This window comes from Glycine soja, chromosome 19, assembly GCF_004193775.1.
Source record: "Glycine soja cultivar W05 chromosome 19, ASM419377v2, whole genome shotgun sequence".
Lineage (NCBI taxonomy): Eukaryota > Viridiplantae > Streptophyta > Magnoliopsida > Fabales > Fabaceae > Glycine > Glycine soja.
In genome coordinates this window covers 907,489-929,179 of record NC_041020.1, presented here as the reverse complement: position 1 = coordinate 929,179, position 21,691 = coordinate 907,489, and the positions used below count along the sequence as shown (strand labels likewise).

At 31.7% G+C, this 21,691-nt stretch overlaps 2 protein-coding genes across 3 annotated transcripts; both read right to left on the bottom strand.

The window, feature by feature from the left end:
• Nucleotides 1-3,139: 3,139 nt before the first annotated feature.
• LOC114400579 (serine/threonine-protein kinase STY13-like) lies at nucleotides 3,140-8,093 on the bottom strand. The gene is made up of 6 exons (XM_028363094.1): nucleotides 7,348-8,093; nucleotides 5,979-6,100; nucleotides 5,225-5,421; nucleotides 4,960-5,134; nucleotides 3,936-4,070; nucleotides 3,140-3,795 (listed from the first exon to the last, which is right to left on the bottom strand). The coding sequence occupies exons 1-6, from the start codon at nucleotides 7,613-7,615 to the stop codon at nucleotides 3,589-3,591; spliced, it is 1,104 nt and encodes a 367-aa protein (XP_028218895.1). The 5' UTR covers nucleotides 7,616-8,093; the 3' UTR covers nucleotides 3,140-3,588.
• Nucleotides 8,094-12,521: 4,428 nt separating this feature from the next.
• LOC114398433 (deoxynucleoside triphosphate triphosphohydrolase SAMHD1 homolog) lies at nucleotides 12,522-20,893 on the bottom strand. Of its 2 annotated transcripts, XM_028360627.1 has the most exons (20): nucleotides 20,785-20,893; nucleotides 18,359-18,524; nucleotides 18,184-18,221; nucleotides 18,081-18,103; nucleotides 16,455-16,561; nucleotides 16,321-16,372; nucleotides 16,146-16,230; nucleotides 15,877-15,967; nucleotides 15,321-15,359; nucleotides 15,107-15,174; nucleotides 14,908-14,970; nucleotides 14,723-14,778; nucleotides 14,547-14,620; nucleotides 14,300-14,392; nucleotides 14,106-14,207; nucleotides 13,817-13,897; nucleotides 13,624-13,715; nucleotides 13,491-13,506; nucleotides 13,057-13,167; nucleotides 12,522-12,966 (listed from the first exon to the last, which is right to left on the bottom strand). In XM_028360627.1, the coding sequence occupies exons 2-20, from the start codon at nucleotides 18,479-18,481 to the stop codon at nucleotides 12,856-12,858; spliced, it is 1,425 nt and encodes a 474-aa protein (XP_028216428.1). In that variant the 5' UTR covers nucleotides 18,482-18,524; nucleotides 20,785-20,893; the 3' UTR covers nucleotides 12,522-12,855. The 2 variants fall into 2 exon arrangements, with proteins under 2 accessions (XP_028216428.1, XP_028216429.1); XM_028360628.1 differs by lacking the exon at nucleotides 20,785-20,893 and having other exon boundaries at nucleotides 13,624-13,712; nucleotides 18,359-18,481.
• Between the last annotated feature and the right edge of the window lie 798 nt (nucleotides 20,894-21,691).

Here is a 21,691-nt window from a genome sequence, read left to right as displayed (position 1 = left end):
AAAAAAACACCAAGAGCACTCAATTTTATTAACCAATTTGCATTAGGACATCAATTGGTCTGTCAAATATATATAATTCATAGTTATAATTGTAAAGATATAATCAAAATTACAAAAACACCCAAAAACTCATCCCAATTAATCCTCTAAGGATCCTTACACATGTTTAATAACTCATCCCTTACCTCTAAGTGGGCTCATGTGTGTAGTCAAGTAGCGATAGTGGCGTCTCTAGTGGTTTCCTAAGATTCCTCAAGCTTTTGCTCTAGTTGTTCTGCTAGAGTTTTCAAGCGTTAGAGATAAGGAGAAGAGATTAAAACCTCCATTTTATTGTCTTCGTGCGAGGGACGTTTCTCTCTCCAAAGACATTATTTCTTAAATCCCAACGGTGAGATGTGCACAAATGAGTTACGAATCTAGTGTTCAAATTTCACAACGATCCAACGGCTAACAAGTTCGAGATCATAGTTTTACTTGGATAGGTTTGAGTGTATGTGGGTAAAAAACAGCTACGTGCGAGAGACATTTCTCTCACTAGAGACATTATTTCACAAATCCCAACGGTGGGGGTATGCGAAAATGAGTTCCAGCCTAATGTTCAAATTTCATGACGACCCAACGATTAACGAGTCTGAGATCATAGTTTTAATGGGACATAATTTAAGTGTATGAGAGAAAAAGAGAAAGGATTTTGGGAGAGAGGGAAGAAAAAACTAATTTAAAAGGATATTATAAATATAAAACTGACCTAGTATATCTCTATTTATAATTAGAGTACTCTTACTCTATTATTTACTCTATTTTTTTATTTTATAAAAAGGAACTATATTTTACTCCCTAATAAATAAAATATCTTTTTTATTTTATAAGGACATATATTTATTTTATTTACCTTAAAATAATTATTTTAATTGATAAAACTATTTCTTGTTATTTATTTAATTACAAAAATCTCATTATTTTTCTAAAACTCTTTTATTTTTAAATAAAATCCTTTTTAATTTATTTTATGAAAAATAAGATGTTACATGTCACACAAATATACGTATATAAAAATTCACAATTCTTTGGGTAGTAGTATATGCAATTCAATTGTTTTGTGGAATGGTTCTTTGTCCGAGATTTTATGTAGTATTTTCCTTCTTTAATCATATCTGAAATATTAATAAACCATTTTTTCTTAAAAAAAAGTGAAAAATATTCTTCCACACTTTTAATGGGAAATTTCCTGAAGGATTGAAGATAACTTTGTGGGATTACATTATTGTACTTAATGGTGCATACCTAAAACAAATAAACGATCCAGCAGTTAATAAAGGGCTTGATTATCCCAGAAATTTATAAGGGAATTTTGTGAAAAGTTATTTTAGTTTCAGCATTGCTAATTGGAGGGGGAAAGACGGAGACCATTTCACTTTTATGTTTAATTGAGTTCTATACAGAGGGTGTAATGCTAAATACACTACTTTATGATAAAATAGATACAGTTGAACATATAAGATTAAGAATCATTAAAAAGGTGTTCAACCAAAGGTTAAATTTTTTTTTGCTGAACATGGTAGGTACAAGGTAGCTCCCACCAGAAGAGTTCAAACTTTGCACCACTTGATTATAAGTTACTATCACTTATGTCAACCTAGGTTGTAATCAAATAATAAATTTGCTTACATAACTAGTTGATAAAAGTTCGAAAAGTTTACGTGACATGTTAATAGCTCGCGTCTAAATTTTTATATACTATAATAGATTTAGCTCTCATATTTAACTCATTTATATGCATGCGTATTAAAGATTCTCTTTCACAAATTCTAACAAGAAAAAAATATCTGAAGAGAACAAAGCTTCTTTCTTTGGTGGTGGATGTTGCATCATCCAAATTGTATTCCGAGTTTCAAACCATGTGAGCATGTGAAAGTCATTTGTTTTCCCTATAGTATACCAATCTTATAGCATGTCTGCAATTACCTTCCTCATCTCAAACATCATAATATATGGCTGACGAAATTTGGTGGAGATTTTCTCGGTTTATATTTATGTCATTTTCTACACATGTGGTTGAGTTTCCACCATGGAAAGAATCATTGACCAGAAGTTGCTTGCAAAAGTTGAAGTCAACCATATATTTGCATCTGAAGCAGGGCCTAGTGTGACGCAGAACGGATTCAAAAGTGGTTCCATGATCTAACTGATTCTGTTTATGTAGCTGGTGTCTTGTTCTTCTGAAGCTGTAACCCAAAATAAGGTACATGGAACTTATCTAATCTCTAGCTATCTTTATTTGCAAGGTAGTAAAGTAAAATGGAAGATATCATTAACAGATCAGAAACAGTTGGAGAACACCAAAGCATTCTTCATGGACAGCTCAATCAGAATCTCTAACACAAAGATCTTTCATACATATCAATTAGCAGAGTTAAAAGCAAATTGGCCCCTAATAATGAACTTTTTAGATGACAAAAGTGATGGATAATTTGAAGCAGAAATTTGATTTGAGAACATGGCTTGTTTTAGATGATGTTTGGAATGAAAATTGGATCAACTGGTTTAGTTCATAGAAGAAACCTTTTCAATCTGAGGTTTGATGGTTAGTATTTGCAAACATCTGGAACTTTTTTTTTTAAAATGGTCAGAACCGTTGATACATCTTGACATTCTGAAGGGAATTTGAAATTCTCACGAGATTTTCATATTTAAAATACCATGTAAGATTTAACCATTTAACAATTAATTACATGGGTTAGCATTTTGTTTCTAGTGATGTTATGAACTCTAGTCTTTAATAGGTTCCTCTCAACATAATTTCATTGGCCCAAAAAGGACATAATTAATCATAAAATCATATATTATGAGGATATATAACAACCTAGTCTCGAAATGTTACTTATCTTATTCCGATCCTTTATAGTGCGTTTGATAGAGATGAAGTAGAGTAAAAATGAAGAAAAAATTTCAAAAATTAGTAGTCCCATACTTTTATCACACTACTTCAATTCAAATATTTCTTCTCAATTCCATTTCACTCTACCAACCATGCCATTAATATTTTTAACCGTAGAAATATACATGTCATCAAGTTGATAACTTCAATATACTTGCCATCAAGTTGACTATTTTAAGTGTAAAATGTATAAACAAAAGCTTTCCTCAATCTACAACATATAACATCTTTTAATGGTCAAATTGTATATTTATTCCACATATTATAAGTCATGTCTTTCTGCACATGAGCAAATCTTCCCAAAAAAGATCACTTGTAGGCTCATAGGACACCAAATGACCCATCAGGACTTTGATATTAGTGTCGGAACAATCCATGCTACTACTGTCAAGTGTACAACTTACATAGAAATATCATAAAAATGGGTGCAATGAGGAGATAGCACAATTAGCTTTACAAAAATTATAGCCCAACAAAGTAACAAGTAATTGCAGAGCTCTTCATTAACTATTGCTTTCATACTTTTTGTGTATGCATTTCATCCTTGAGTCTTCCTTCCCTATTCCTTCAATCAAATAAAATGCAAACTGATTTCCAGAACACTGTATATCATCCCTCCATAATCAATTTCCTTGGCAGTGAAAAATCTTTCAAGGTCCTCGATAACTGCGAAAACATAAACAACCCTGAGGCTGATCATGAGGGATCATACCTCCACCCTTTGAAGTATCAATAGCTTCCAACATGGTCACCACTTCATCCATCTCCGGCCTCTTGTCAGGATTCGCATCCCAGCATCTTTTCATCACATTTGCCAGAGCGCTAGGACAACATCGCGGAATCTCTGGCCTCAAATTCTGCAGTTCCATAAAGAATCTAGTTACAATAAAAAGCAACGAGTAGAGATTTGCAAATAAACTAACAATTGTACAGGCTCATGTTTCCTAATAAATAGTTAGTTTATGCTGGCAAAGCCACTTAAATACATTTTGCATACCTGTCGTACAACAGCTGATGTCACTTCTGAGAAACTAAGGTCAGGATATGGCATGTCACAGCAGTATATCTCCCATAAGCATATGCCAAAACTGTACACATCACACTTTCTATTGTATGGATTACCATTTAGAACCTGCCCAATTTCATCAGGTAAGTTTCATTTACCAATATATAAGATCTGCTATTATTCAAACAAAACATGAATTACTTTTGCAAAGCCAGGCTATTTATGACTGATGTAAAATCAGCATAATGCATGCTGAGGCTCATGTATTTGAAAGAGTTAACCATTATTTACAGGAGTACTGAATATTTAAGCCCAACCTATTTGTATAATGGTTTTTGGTTCCCCCTTCACCCTTTCTTGAGTCGGGCAATTTTAATAAAGCACAATTCTGAAAATTGAAAATAAGAAAGTATACTCCAATTGAGAAGCCATGCATTTCAAAAAGCTACAGTTAAATGACTGATTAATCTCTCACCAAAAGAGGTTTATTTTATAGAGACTCTCAGTCTCATCTTTAGAATACTTTAAAAAAAAGAAACACAATGTTGAGTTAGAGATACCGTAAATATCTCAAGATTAGTGAGTAGTGACATGCTGCAGTTCTAGATCTCAGTAATTGTAAATGGGACTGAGGTAAAGATTTCTTCCTGTAATTATGTACCAAAACCAACATGGATATATACATAATTGTTGGGTGAACTATAAAACAAAAGGAATTCCTGATGAAAGTAAGGACAGTGATGGAACAATTCAATGTCCTTATCTTTCCAACATGGTTAATATTTTAATCAAGAATTCCTGTTTAGTAATTTTTCCTTATATTTTAAGTCCAAAAATATTCAACCCAGTTCTTTCACAATTAGTTAGACAACAGAGCCGGTCGCAAGTAACAAGTCCTAAGCCAGCATTTTCAAAATTTTCTGAGGTAAGGACTAGACATTAAGGGTGTTTGAAACAAACCCCAAAAGAACAATGCACAGGAGAGAGAAATTTTCAAAGGAATTGAAGCATGTACCTCAGGAGCCATGTAACCAAGGGTTCCAGTTTCACCTGTCATGTCATGAGGATTGGAGGCCTCAATACGAGCTACTCCAAAATCAGCTATTTTCAAGGTTCGTGTCTTGTCCAGAAGCATATTTTCTGTTTTAACATCTCTGTGGACAATCTTCTTTGTGTGGAGATAGCTCAACCTATAAAGTAAATAATAAAGTTCTCAGGCTTAGAAAGAAAGCTTATTCACCTAAACTTATATGAGAACAGGTTAGGCATAAAGATTGGACCCTCTTGCAAGGTCAAGAGCCAGTTGAACAACCACTTTAAAAGCCAGCTTCCTTCTTCGGTTTTTAATGAGATAAGACTTCAGTGCACCCCCAGGACAATATTCAACAACAACACAACAAACATTACTCGGCATGCCTATATGACCATTTTCTGTTTGTATCTGTAGCTCTGATGTTCCCATTGTTGCCCCAATAAACTGCAAAACGGATTTGACAGCAGGAGTGAATAAGAAAATTCTCACATAAATGTTTGTAAACTATGATGCAAATTTAATGTTGTACTTATGGGAATCCTTAAGACTGGACCATACTCCTGGTTTACACACTTGCAAAGGTATTTCCCCCCAGTGTGGATCTTAATGTGGTACACACCTACCCAATCCTCCTCCCATCCCCAAAAATAACAGAGGAAACAGCACATCAGAAAATAAACCTTCACAAAAATTCATTTGATCCAAATGTGACCAGAATCAAGCTATCACAATCATACTATGAAGAGACAACAATCTGAGGTTTTGGCAATATTTGCGTCCTAGAATGTTTTCCAATATTTCCACCTGGAATACATTCCAAAATTTGCCTCAAGGAATACATTAAATCTCACAATCTTCTTTGTCATTTACCTTTCCCCTTTCCTTATTTTTGTTTATCTACTTTCCATTCTTATATCTGATTCGATTAATAGTGGAAAATGACAGCACATAAGGAGAAACATGGATAACACAAAGAAACTAAATGAAGGCCCAAATATTACCTTGGTTACATTAGGATGTTCAAGCTTGTGCCAAACAGCAACTTCTTGTGTAAAAGCCGCTCGCAAAGAAGCTATTTCAGCATCTGACCGATGGCCTTCTTCCCCCCAGTCAAGGAGCTTAACTGAGAAAAACAAAATCAAAGATTAATTGCATGCTATGAAAGCAGAAGGAGAGCATCACATACACAAGTTACTTTAAACTGTTCGTTCATTCAATTTAAGTTGAAAGCTGCAGGGATAACAAGTTTAGCATCCAGGAATTGTTAAGGTAATAAAGTTCTGCATATAACATCAAGACAATCACAACACCTCAAAAAGACATTAGTATCACTGATAATTTTAACTCTCACGAGAAGAGTTCCTGTAGCCAACTCCCAGTAGAAGATTAGAAAATTATTTTATGAATGAGAAATGTATGTGGCAACATAATAACCAATCATTACCAGTCAACAATTTCGTTTATTATCATTTTTTTAATTCTTATACCATCCCATGGTAGTAAAATTAGGGGCACAACAGTAATAACCAAGAACACATGAAAGTTCAAAAAAGAAAGAAGAAAATTAAAGTTCATGCACATAACTGTCAAGTCAACTGGATCTTGTGAATTCTAGAGAAAACAAAAAAAAAGGAACTAAAAATGAAAAAGAAGCACGGATTTTGCAAATCTTGATCTACAAAGTTCCAAGTTTGGCAACTGCCACTAACCAAACACTGTAAACTCAGATGCCTTCTCAAAGAACTCAGTGAAACAAAACAAAAAAAAAAGCAGAACAAGAACTCATGTCCAAGCAGAAATTGTAGCTTGATTGTAGAAAGGTACAAGCACAAGCAGAAACAGGCAAAACAAAACTTAAGCAGTGGATCAGCTGACCAAATAAGACATCATTTCTATGAAACCCTTCATTGCACTTCCATTGAAAGTTTAGGCAGAAAAGGCATTTGACCATGAAATGAAACCTTGGCATTCCACATAAAAGAAGGCCTAATAACAACCCATCAACCTTCAGTTTCTGGGAGCATGTACACATTATGCAACATTATAAGTTGAAAAAGACCAACTACATGAACTTCTCCAAGTAAAGAAAACTCCCCCCCTTGCACATGTATGTAGGTGTCAAAAAAATAGGTGTAATAAATGGAGGGAAAACACGAGGACTTCCGAGAAGGTCACCCATTCTAATACTATTTCCATTCAAGCACGTTTAAATGTGGAGTTCTAATGGGATGCGGTGCATCAGCGCTGGTATGATCCAGTACATTAGTTGCATATATGAGAACAAACACACATCAAATGAAAACTCAAAACTTTTCAACTGTGAGAGCCAAAGCAAGAGAGTGTAGTGTACTATAGTGTAGTGGAGTATACCTGCAACATCTTGGCCATCATAAATCCCACGATGGACAGTGCCAAAAGTGCCACGAGCAATGACAGTCTTGATGACAAGCTTAGAGGGGTCAATCTCCCATTCTTGTCTGCTTCTTGTGGACCTTCCTTCAACCTCTTCTTCTTCCTCCTTCTCCTTGTTCTTCTCCATAGTCCATGCTCTACTCAGATGCCTCTGAAGCTGCTCATCCAAGCTTTTCAGATCTATCTGATCCGCTCTCACATACCCCCCACTCTCACTCTTCTTCATCTCTCTCTCTCTCTCTCTCTCTCTCTCTCTCTCTCTCTCTCTCACACACACACACACACACACACACACACACACACTTCTTCTCTTCAAAATTCAAAAAATTCACCACACCCCACTATGGACTTTGAAGCTCAAAGTCACTTGGAATCATCAAAAGATGTTAACTTTGGTAGCAAGTTCTGGTTTTGAGCAAAATTTCCTTGGTGGGTCTCTTGTGTCTCTCTTCCTCTACTATTACTATTACTATGTTTTTTGCTGCCACTGCAGTTGCTGCTGCTGTTTCTTGTGGTGATGTCTTGAGGTCATAAATATAATACGTTTTCTCTTTCTCTCTCTCTCTCTCTTACTCTCTCTCAATCATCCATGTGGGCACATGGATTTTGCCTGAACACGACGTGTGTTTCTGACCCACTTTGGTCTCCTTCTAATTAACCCAAGCCCTTCAACTTCTTCTAATTTATTGAAAGCAAAGATCTCTCTTTTCTGTCTGTGGCACTGCCTTGTTTAGTTGTTTGTTTGGTGTGTTTTTGTTTTTGTTTTTTTCTTTCTATAATATTCATTTATGGCATTCACGGTTATTGTACTACCTTTACATCTTGCCATCCCTTTCAAACAAGTTGTTTTGGCTTCATGAATGGGTGATCATGAAAACGGTTAAGGGGAGTCACTTGTCACAAAGGCAAAAATGTGTAACTTGTAATATTCATCATTGATTTTTTGGTATATGAAATCAGAGACTAATCTTTTAAAATATTAGTAATTTATTTAAAAATATTAATATATTTTTTTGGAAAAATATGGTTTTAGAGTTTATATTTACAGGAAATTTTATTTTTAGTTCTCAAAATTTCATATCATTCAATTTAATTTTTGTATTTTATACAAAACTTATTTTTAGTCACTCTTCATAAATATCACAAATAATGTTAACTTATGTGTGACGCAATAAATATAGTATGTTTTTTTTAACTACATTTTTAAATTGCTTAAAATAATGTGAAAAATTATTTTGATTTTTAGAGGAAAAAAAGTTATTAATATGTTTTTCCCATACACATTGAATTATAACTTTCAAGGATTTTATTTTTATTGTCTTTGATTTCATCGTCATTCTTTAACAATTGTTATAATTTTATTTATGTTTTTTTTTTCTAATTTTGTTTATTTTTTGAACATTATTTTTTATGAATTTGTACGATAGATACGTATAACCTATTTGTCATATAAAATATGACGTAAACATTATTTGTGAGGAAAGACTAAAAATAAGTTTTTTTTGAAAGTATAGAACCTAAATTAAATGATATGAAATTACTTACACTAAAAACAAGATTTAAAAAGTTTAGTAACTAAAAACATACTTTTTTTTCATTTTTTTAATTGATAATTTTTCATTATATACATAGATCTTGAAATTAAACTTTTTAATCACATAATTAAAAAGAATACAGCTATCTCTCAACTATATCATGCCATTATAGTTTTGTAATCATGATTGATGAATTGGACAAATAGCCTCCGTAAGATGATTTCTACAATTTATAGAATCACATAGTTTTTTTAATTTGGTGAAGTTCAAAAGAGGCCTTAATTAACACTCTGATCATGATATACTGACACAACAAAGTTTTGTTTTTATTTTTGTTTTCCCTATTTGTGGTTGTGACAGATCGAATCAACATATAATAATCCAATAAAACATTAAGATATATAGTAGCAGCAAACTTTTAGGGAAACCAATGGATTAGGTTAACGATAAAGAGATGAGGATCATTTAATTATTAAAATAATCTTTTAGGACTAGATTGAAACTTGAAGTGATTCCTCTCCTTACATTTCATATTGTTTGATTTATATGGTTAATTGTCTGCTGGGACCATAAAGATGAGTGAAAAAGAACTATACAATGTTTCATAATTTAAACAAAGTAATTTAATTTAGGAAAATGATACATTGACATATCATATTAATAGATGCTAAAAGTAATTATGATAAATAATGTGATATGATATAAAAAAAAAGAGATGAAGAAAATAATAAATACTAGTATTAATAAAGTATTTACATTTTACACTGTGAGTGTGTTCGTGTATTATTACTTTTCAATTTATTTTAGGATTGAATTGTAAAACTCCAATTTGTCAGCACGACGCTACTTGATATACACAAAGTTTCGTGAAAAATAGCATGTCTAAACTGAAAATGATAGTGGCCAAAATAGTCAAACAAAAACAAATAATACGTTCTATAAGTAAAAACAAATGATGTATTGTGAAATGGAAATTATTACACTAAAAGATAATACAAGTCACATCAGACAAAACCATCACAAATTTCTTGCAAAATTTAGACGAGTGATTGAGAATTTTTAAGTACACAAAGGAATGAATTATGTTAATATTTTTTTTTACAGAAGCTTCATATGTTAAAAAAAGAAAGTGATTGAGTTTATTTCCTTACATGTGAGTGCATGTATCCCATTTAAAATAAATTATCAATTCTTTTTGGCATAAATTTATTTTGAAAATAAAATAAAGAGATTAATTTTTATAAATTGTGAGTGTAAATAAAATTACTTTATTGTCCAATAAAAATATGATAAGTATAATTCTAAGGTAATTATTATTAAAGTCATCAAATTTAATATATATGATAATTTATAATTGGATAATAATATAAAAATTATTTATATTAATAGTAAATATACAATTTACCCTAAAATAAATATGTGGGATAATAACTGATACAAGACTAACTATCATCAAAGAAAAAATAAAAAATGAATTTTTATAAAAAAAAATAGTAATATTTAATATTCAAATGGAGAAAATAAAGAGTAAAATATTATTTTTTTCCTTTTCATTATAATTGTCATCTTATATTATTTTTTATATATCAAGAAAAATTAATAAATATATAATAAATGAACGAAAGACAATATCAGTTTTACAAAATCAATCTTATAATTATTAATTATTTTTAGTTTTTTTAGCTAATATTATAAGGAATATAATTAATATTATATTAAAAAATTAAAATAATAATTTTTTTTTTTACACGAACGATTATGATGGAGGGAGGGAGAAGTTGATTAGGCAGAACTCATTATGCTGGTCAATAACTCAATATGAAAACTGAAAAGTCTTCTGAGACATCAATGCACGCATCCAGGTGACAAGAAACAAAATTTGTTTATTTGCTTCTTCTTGTACTCATCATTGAAATGGATTCTCACAATTCGTTTTCCCTGGTCTATTTTCTTACCGTCATTTGCCATCAATGCCAATTTGACCCCCTCATGAGTGGTTTAGTACATTACCAACTTTCTCTAGTATTGGCTTGTTTAAGACTTCTTCTAATAAAGGGAAAAAAATTCCTTTTGCTGAAAGATAATTTCAATGACAAGCTTGAACATGTCATCTGGGGAAGGTTGCATTTGAATTTTGAAGTACTACTTTGTTCTAAATAAAGCATGAGAAATAAAAATAAAAAAACAAACTGGGAGTTTTAGCCACCAAATGTGATATTCTATGTTACCCCACACTGCTTGTTTGAAAAAGAGGAAAGTTAAAAAAATAAAAACAATTCCTTCTTATAAAATAGCATAGCTCAAGCAAGGTGTCCATGTAAGAATCAAACTAATTTTTATGGGCCATGGTCACCTACATAACCTCGGATCATCATGATTATTTGATTGAAAACTGAAATATCAAGAATAGATGGATGAACTCTTTTGATTTGGTTTCCCTTCAAGATGCTCTCAAATTTTCAATGATCACGATGTTTTAGTTGGTGTTAACACTTTGGAATCATGACTACAAAAAAGTAACATATTATTATCCTAATTTAGAATACGGCCTGGACTTGATTTATCTTCACCAATAGATAAATAAATAGATAATAATCTTATTCAATTCTATGGTGTATATCCAAATTTAGGAAGAAAAGAAAATGCTTCTTTGGTTGTTGCCAGATGTGCACTAATTCCAATTCAAATGTTAACTTTGGTATAATTTCAAACAGTTAATTAAATTTACCTTTTAAAATTCCGTGTCATATATATTGAACACTCATGTCAAACATCACCGACATCTCGAATTTTAACAAGATTTTAAATTTTAAAAAACTATGACATATTTATTCATGTGACATCCCTCGTGTATATTTGAAAATCTATGCTTGAATTCCAAAAAGAAAATACTAAAAGGAAATATGAGAGGTAAAAGGCTTTTGCCTTGCAATGAATTAGAAGGGTAAGTAACGTTGCTGTCTCTATGTTGATTTGCTTAATGCTTAACCGTGAAAAGCCTACTTTGGACTTTAATGTGACCAAAAAAGATGTCTCTCAAGTCTCAAAATAGTCATGAATCACGAGGTCAAGTTTCAACTGAATCGCAAAATGCTCGAGATTTTTATTAAGAGCTATCACTTGTAACTTGTAAGTAGTACCACCCGTGATCTTAGAGGCATGACAATCCAAAACAAAAACTAAGACGGCCCTTACCAATACACATAATAGGCCCAAAAAAAAGAGTGGTAGAAAAAGCTAAAAAAGTAAAAAGTAAAGTTTATATTCATAGTTCATATCATTGAAAACGGAAAAATTCATCAAATATCATCATGGTGTAGGCATGAAATATGTTAAGATTTTAAGATAAGCACCGGGTCCTATGACTTATGTGGCTTCAACACCACAAGTTTTCTTGGTCACGAGACGCATATGCTGTTAGATATTCTACCATAAGGAGTCAACTTGGCAATCCAACATTATTTCCTTGCCTTAGGGGTCAAAATCCCAAAATCAATTTTATCCAAAACATTGAAATCAAGTTAATTAATTAGCTGACTTTTTTTGTTTCCAACTAGACACAATAATGTCGTAATTAACGTAATGAATGCTTAGTAGTATAGAAGGGCACACTAGAGATGCATTCTCGTCCATGAAAACTGGTCCAATTTGAACAAGATATTTGGGAAACATTTGCAAGTTGTAACTGCCAACTAGCATTGACAAATAAAGATTGCTCTCACTGCCAATTAAAGCTAAATGAAACTGTTACACTTGACCATTGCTATACATGTAATTGACTCTTCGATATGGTAACTCAAATACAACCTTTGAAAGTAGGCATTGGTTTCTGTTGACTTACACTATATTTCAACTATGGAATATGTTATACCAAAATAGGGTGAGACAGAAGGCCAAAAAAATAGTATCATAGTAATGATAACTTTTCCCCTTATATAAATGGATTGTAACGACGCTTCTTCTGTGGCGTTGAATGTGCCTGTGCTTTGATGCCATATGTTTTCAACTGAAAATTTTCAAAAGCCTCTGAAATTGCCTCCACCTAAAGGATTGTACAAAGCAAAAGTGAATCCAACCTGAATGTGTAACGCAATCAAGTTCAAACTTGCATAGGATTTAATATTCCACTAACCAGTTCTGGCTTTTTGGCGTACACCTTAACTATCATATCTTGGTAAGATGTAGGTAGCAAGTGGCTTATGCGATCATCAGGTATTGTAAATTTCTCATCACTTTCGTAATCCTGAATACAAGATTGAACCAGTAAATGTATTACAGCTAGTGATAATTTAATTCCAAAACACCAATCATAAGGCGCCCAACACGCTTTAATTCATATAGTTTTCAACATATGCAGCAAAGAATCCCAAACGAAGTAATAAATCACGGTTTAAACTAGAATTAATTAGCTTGGAACCATCAAACTGCACGAGCAAGAGGGTTTACTAGTCCAAAAAGAAAGCATAATCCACAAATACAATATAGACACCAGCAAAACCAATTAAAATAGAAGATTATTGATGAAATATCTTGATAAAAGATACTTAGGAAGGTTCATCGATGTACCTTGAAAAAGTGGATGCTGCCACAGAAACATGCACCAGAAGAGAGAAAAATAATACATTAGGATATGATATTAGGAAGTTAAAACAAACAGAAGGTCTATATTCAGCATGCATGATTATTCTTCGCTGAATACCTTTCCAGAGGATTATGCTTTCCACGAGTCAAATCAATTTTGACATTACAAATAGCTACATCCTCCTCTTTCAGTGTAACTCCACCACTCTTCTGTCAAATGTTTTACATATAAAATAATGGAATTCCTCATTGAAGAGCAAGAATCATAGGTAAACTACATGCAAATGAGAAGGTTTAACAAGATTGAAGACCTGAGAACAAACAATATCTTGAGCAGTGACCTTCTTATAATTGTCCAGCATATCCTTCGGTACAGGATACTCATTACAAAACTGCAAAACAAAAGAGAAACTTCCTGAGCTTCAGCAAGACTAGACAATTTTAATCACACAAGCATTTTAGGGTAATGTAAATTTAAATACAGCCACACAATAGTTTGCGTGGAATTCGTGGCGAACAGCTTGAGAAAATATCACTAAATAATTAGGTAATTGCAGCATGTAACCAATAATCACAGTAAAACAACAGGTTCAAACATGCCTGATACAATTTCCTCCTTCGAATGCGCAGGATCAACTCCCTGGCCTCCTTTAGTTCTTGATTTGGAGTTGTCTCAATAGTTTTAATTATTGTGTCATCCAGCTGCATTTTTAAGTAAATTGTTTTTTTATGACTCAATAGAACATTGTAAAAATGCTTTTAATACAAGTTTATTTGTAAGAAGCCCTCATAACCTTCCAGTACTCAGAAGGATTATGTATGTTAGACGAAATCCCCAAATAACTATTAGCGTGAACAAGTGCATCAACCACCATAAGCTCTATTGCCTGGAAACATCAAGATGGGATTAGAAACCTTAAAAGCCAAGAAGGGTTAGCTTATGGATGCCAAATACATGGGAAAAAATAATAAAACAAAAGACAGGGGTCTACCTAAATGAACAAATAAAATAATCCTCCTAATAAAATAACTACTTCATACCTTCACTTTTGGATGTGTATAAACTGTTCTATAAAGATCAGCACGGGTGACAAACATTTTGTGGATGGTGAGGTCTAGCAAATTGCACAGCCAAAAGCAAGGGACAATTAGAAACACTGTTGAATTAGAAAAACAGAAAGGTATTATGAAAAAAATGTTTGAGATATGACACTAACAGTCCTTAGCACGATAACAAATCTCATCATCCAAAACCCGCATTGTCTCCAATAACCTGTTGTAGGTAAATAACAATTTAAGATGCTAGGAGTGATATATAACCTTTATTTAAGTTTACTTTCTAGCTAATAAAAATTATCAAACCACTGAAAGAAACAAGTTATTTAAAAGAAATTCGTGAAACCTTCGAAATTCAAAGTTGCATCCTAGACCACAAGCTCGACAGTCACGGAGAAGATAATCAAATCTGCAAATCAATAGTTTCCACAAAAGTGTTACCATATAGCAAAGTCAAATGCTCAGATACCTAAAGAATACATGAAACAGAGTATATACAAAATAATTATAAATGAGACTTGACTGTTAAATTTTATCAAACTTACTTGTCAACATCAATTCCATTTCGGCCATTTGCAACAATATCATACAAGAAACTTTTCTCACTTGAGCTCTAAACCAACAAATAGGGAAAAAAATAAAAGAAGAGGAGGCGTTGGTAACAAATACCTTTGATAAGAACAAAATCATCCATCAAAACTAATAATAAATACACCGGGAGAATAGAAAATATAAAATAGAATAAATTAAAAACATTACCCTTGGAGGAGCATATTCAGAGCTTGCCAGTATCATCTCCTGCCAACATTAACCACCCATTAGGATGAAGATGCAAAGCTCTTTCAACTTTCCATTTATCTGAGAGCTGCAGTATGCTTCTTATGCAGAATAAGTGAACAACTACATCTCTATGTGAACATAAGCCCGCTTAATTGCTCTTTCAACTTAGTTAGGATATCCACACACAGGAAGAGATGGGAAAATGGAAGCTAGACAACCTTCTAAACCTGTTTTGAAGAAGTCCGGGCCAAACCTTGAACACACATTTCCTACTGAAGACTACCATTGAACAAAGAACTACTATTTGTTATCTGCACATTTATTGCATTTTATGTATATTATGTTTCAAAGAAGTTCAGTGTTTCTAAGCTAGAAACAAAGTTGTTTCCACATAAGCACCTAGTCTATTATACTGAGAACTTTGTCAATTAATTTAACTAAGATTTCATGAAGATAATGGTCAAGAAGTGATGCTCAGAATCTGAAGACACTTAATCTAATGCAGGAAAAAGATAACGGTAAATAGTAGCTTTACCTTGACTCTTCTTATCATTTGAGGGTCAACATCAATATGGTGTTCATCAACAATATAATCAACCATATCGACTGACATTTGTTCATGTGACCTACAACATACAAAATATGACACATGTTAAATGAATTATGATGACAATATAAATTTAAGACAAATCAGATAAAACTTAAATATCTTATTAAGGATTTTACAAATGCAAACAGAAGAACAACTTTTCTCTAAACATTATGAGGGAAAAATACAGAGAAAAATGAAATAAATAAGATTACCAATCAGAACCACTGATAACTTGGGGAAGAAACTCGCGCTCAAACAAGTGGCTGAAAGGGCCATGTCCCACATCATGCAGAAGTCCTACAGAAATGATGGCATCAATGGTAAAAATTATTCATATATACATATATTGGATTAATATCATCAGCAGTTCTAAGAAACATAAGATACCTGCAAGTTTCACTGTTTGAATATCAAATCTATTTATACCAAGCTCCAAGCCCTGCAAGATCACAAGCATAAATTAGCATCCTGTCAAAGACTTTAACCTTTAGAAGGGTAAAATGTTTAACATAATTTTATACTTGATAAGTTTTAAGCTTTTCCACACATTGACTGGCAAGCCAATACACACCAAGAGAATGCTCAAATCTGGAATGCACAGCACCTGGATAAACCATGTTCGTAAAACCTGAAACATAAAACAAATTGATTTATTGGAGAGATCATACATACTGAATATTCAAAAGGGGATATCAACCCATGTGTGCATCAATGACATGACAGTGTTTGAAGCAGTTTTAAATATCACCTTTTACACCAACAGTCTTCCTCATACAGGTTACATGAAAATGACAGAAACTACTTTGTAATTAAAAAAATAAACTTCTTATCTTCTGAGAGACCTAAAGAATATTTCACAAGATCCTCGTCATATTCCATTGCATCACAGGTGAATTTTTTATTGATAGAGATAGATTTATTAGTGTTAGTAGTTAGCAGGGAATCAAACAGTGGACCTACTTGTGTTAGTTATGTCATAGCATAAATGCACAAAAGAGTATTTTTTAAAAGTTTCCATAAAACTCAATATGTGCTTTCCTCTTGGGCTCTTAGTAACATAAAAGTGAAAATTCAGAAATACTAGTATTTATTATTTTCTTTTTCTCTTTTTTTATATCATATCACATTATTTATCATAATTACCTTACTTTTTTCTTTTAGCATCGATTAATATGATATGTCAATGCATCATGAAGCAAAATTTGTGTAACAATAATCTTGTTGAAAAGCAAAAAGAGTTTCACTCTTACCAAATTGTGAAGCTATACTCTTTAACAGTGTCATTTCAATATCAAAACTAAGCTATAATGCAAATATAAATGAACTTCCAAAAATCTATTTTACTATACACATGCATGGTACTCTTTTCCTGTAAGTAAAACTCATTAAAAGTACACAACACTTTTCATGACACACACATGAAAAATGAATAATGATGACAAATAAAAGCATCTTCTTTTGGTATATTTTAAATTGAACTTAAGACAAGATCTCGGCATACTTTGTAGAATATATTTGAAACCCCAAAGCAGCAAAATCAACTTTCCCATGAAATTCCCCGGCTAGCAAAATAACATAAATACTACAACAGTCCAACCTAGTAATTGGTAGTTTATTTACTCCATTTTATGTATTAACCTGATTTCAACCACTACAAAACATACAGGCATGCCAGGGAAATGTTAAAAAAAAAAAAATGTTCCACTAGTGGTTTTAAAAAATGATCCACGTCTAAAATTTTGCCCTCAATTTCAAGGTCTTTTAACTTACCATGACCGCAATTGCAGCCACATGAACCACATTTGCCTATAATGTCCCGTAACATCAAGGATCGCTACAAAACTGCAACTGAGTTGACTACAACTGAAAATCTTGGTCCACTCTCTAACCTAAGATCCTTCATAAGATGCATAAATTCCAAGCATAAAGATTTCTATGCTATGTATCTCTACCATTTACAAAAAACAATTCAAGCATCTAAAAGCAAACAAATCATTTTAAAGTTCTTAGGGAAAATAAAAATGCAAAATGCCATGAAACATAGCCTAGAACAAGTAATTATGCAATGCAAGTGTATTGAATTTCAAAGTAGCTTCTAAACCACTTTCTCTTATTAATTGGATTCAAGAAACGTGGAATTAACTCACCTAGTTGTTTCAACTCGCGAAGCCTGCAATAATAAAAAAACACACAATTAACAAATAACCAAACAGAACAAGATACAGAAAAAACAAAAAGTTCCAAACGTGCCTCTGAAACTGCTCAGTGTCAATGAACTTCAAACTGAGCTGCAAAAACGAACAATTACAAAACAAAAAAAAAAAGATTTTTTTAAAAAAGTTAGCATATTCACTTTCTTTGTAGCTAAAACAGAGTAAAATTCGGAAAAATGAAAAAAAAAAAATGAATGGTTGATGAAAAATACGGAATCGAGATAAATGTTGCCATGGACGTTGTCGCGAACGTGCTTGCAGAACCTGGGATCTTCTCCTGAAGCGACGTCGTAGGATGGTGGCAACGAAACGTCTCCGTTGCAATAAGCACCCATTATCTTTCTTTCACGCTTCACGTTCTTCTCAACTCTCTCTATTCTAAAATTTAAATGCCAACCAATATATATATATATATATATATATAGTGAGTAAAAAAAAATCATTTATAATGTTAAAGAACTTGACAATAAATTATTAGATTTAAGAATCAATTTATTATTATGTGTAAGATTAATTTATCATTTTATCATTTTTTTCATATTCAGATGTATTTGAATTTTTTATTTTGTAAGAAAAAATTTATCAAAAGTCTCATACTTTTAGAGATAAATTTAACCATTTATCCAATTAAAAAAGATTGTAATAGAAAATTAATATTTTAATGAATAAATAATATATTTACCGGAATTTACCTTATCTTTGAATCACAAATTAACCATATGAAAATTGAGTAAAAAAGAATCTATATGTGAACTTTATTACTAACATAATAATTTTCTGTAAAAAAATATTTATAATAAAAAAAATCTTTAAATGCTTATAAATGAATTTAATTTTTATAAATTATCAACCAGTAAGGTAGATATGACTTTTAAGGATGTTATTAGAAAAAATAATAAAATTAACATAAATATTAATTTATATTTTTTATTATCATGTTATTGCCTTTATTGTCATCGGTACATAATATGAAGATAGTGCATATACTATTTTTTAATGAATTTTATATTGGATGCTTTAATAAATAATTAACTTTAAAAAGTTAATAAAGTTATAAAATTTAAGACTAATTCTTTTGAAGAATATGGTCGAGTTGAGTCATGAACAATCGTTTCTGAACTCATTAAGTTATTCCAAGTGTTTCTAAAAAATAAAGTTATTCCAAGTCAATGGGAATATGCTATGCTTGCGGATTAAGTCAACTTTTTTTCTAAAACTCCCAACAGAAGAAGGAAGACAACTAACTAGGACTTGCAGAAACTAACTTTAATAATTGGAACAATTTTTCCCATCTGCGTTTTTACTGTTTACATAATTATCAACACTTGGTTGTTACACAATTTTTATTGTTTTTATTAAAATTTAACACACCTATGCTTTAAAGTAAAGTGAAAAATATGTAACGAACATTATTATTCTTGAAATCATGTGTTTCATGAGTTTAATGCTTTATTTTTGCAGCAAAAACCATCCAAATTCTCTTTCATTTTTTACTAACTGATTAATTTTATTAATTACTCGTTTATGGATTATAAGTAGAATTAGAAGTGTCATTAAAATACGGTAAAATTAACTTACACTTACACACACACACACACCAAACTAATTAAGATGGTCCCAATCCAAGCGTTTCAAGATATGAACAAGTTGATATGTTGAGTGTTAAATCTTCCTCCCCTTTGATATGATTAAAAGAAAAATTAGCTGCGAAATATTAAATAATCTCTTCAACAAAAAAAAAAGTATCTAAACCTATGAATTTATTACATGTGCGGGTAAACTTTCCCTTCTGCACTTTAAAATTAAAATGCATAGAACTTGACCCTGTGAAAATTGGTGCAGAATCTGTCTTAAATGATTCAGAAACCTCAAAAAATGCTTTAAATAATAATTAGAAATTGACCCTGTGAAAATTGGTGCTACCTTATGAGATAATCAATCATGATCCTGTCGCTATGTCAAGCAGAGAAGTGGCCGAGAAGAACCAACTAAGTGGATAACATAAGGTAGCACTTAACATGGTAGTTTATCTACTTCACCATTATCATCTCTCACTACTAATTCTAATTCTTCTACATTATTTAAGCTCAAATTAACCCATTATATCATTAATTATACTTAATACATAAGATGAGTTATACTTAGTAATTAGTTTAAAAAACAATAATTAATTAGTAAAAACAAATAAATGGAAATAAAAAACAATAACATATGCTTATTTTTTATTGCATGCATAAAAAAGAAAAAGCATAATAAGGGCAACCCAATATACCAACATAACCAAAGTATAAAATAAAATAATATTAATAATAAACTCTGAAAACAATAATTAATTAGTAAAAACAAATAAATGGAAATAAAAAACAATAACATATGCTTATTTTTTATTGCATGCATAAAAAAGAAAAAGCATAATAAGGGCAACCCAATATACCAACATAACCAAAGTATAAAATAAAATAATATTAATAATAAACTCTGAAAAGAATTTTAGTTCTATTATTAATATCATTAGTGTTAATAGTGAAAAGAACTGAGGGGCTTGGCCCCAGTTGAACTTGAGAATGAATGTATTTAATACTACAAGTATGAGAAAGAAGCAATAGCATATAATTGAGGTCTAGTAATTGGGTTATACCAGATTGTGCATTTTAGCTTTTCCACTACTTCATTCAACTGCTTTTACAAATTGTTTTCTGTTGTCGCCAATACGTATCTACAATGTACAATTTTAGCACCTCCTCTGCTTTTTGTCTATGCAAAAACTTGTGAGGCATTGTGTTCTCCTCTATTTATAGGGTAGTAAATTTAACGGGCTCAGTATTGGGTTGCTTGTCTTCAAAACCTGCTCAATTGACAATTGCTTATTGACAGTGAAGGGTTGCTTGCACGCATAGAGAAGAATTAGGTGCCATACCAGCTACTCTGGTCTAGTCATTCAGCTGAAAAATTGCTAGAGACAGTGTTCCTTTTTCCAATTATTTATTTATTTATTTGTATGGTTATTTCTGAATGATGAGAATTTGAGTCATTGGTCCATTACAGTTTTTGTAAATTCTTTTTGTATTGGACTCAGCTGGCTCATTTTGCGTTTTCTCTCTCTTCTTTTTATTAGATACCCACAGATATTGACAAAAACTATAGATATCTGCTTAACGGATACTCATGACAAATTTTCTTCCAGCAAGACAGATGCCAAGGGCTACTACCTGTGTCTATCCCATCCCCATTGTCATCCCCATTAAATCTTTTAATATTTTTGTACCAAACTTTAAAAATAATTTTACCAACCATATTTAATTAATAGCTCTATCATTCATAAATTAATAATATTTCATTTCGATATGTGACAGTTTCTCGGTTCTTTCAAAATAATCATTTTAAACAAGGTTCTTTTCCAAATTATTAGCAAGTATATTTAGGGTATGTTAGTGAATAAGAATCAATATCAACTTGTGGGTGCTCTTGAGTGAAAATCTGTATGCATGAGATTGAATGAATCTGTTATGGATGATGGTGACTCATAAGTTGAAGAGGAAGAGTGT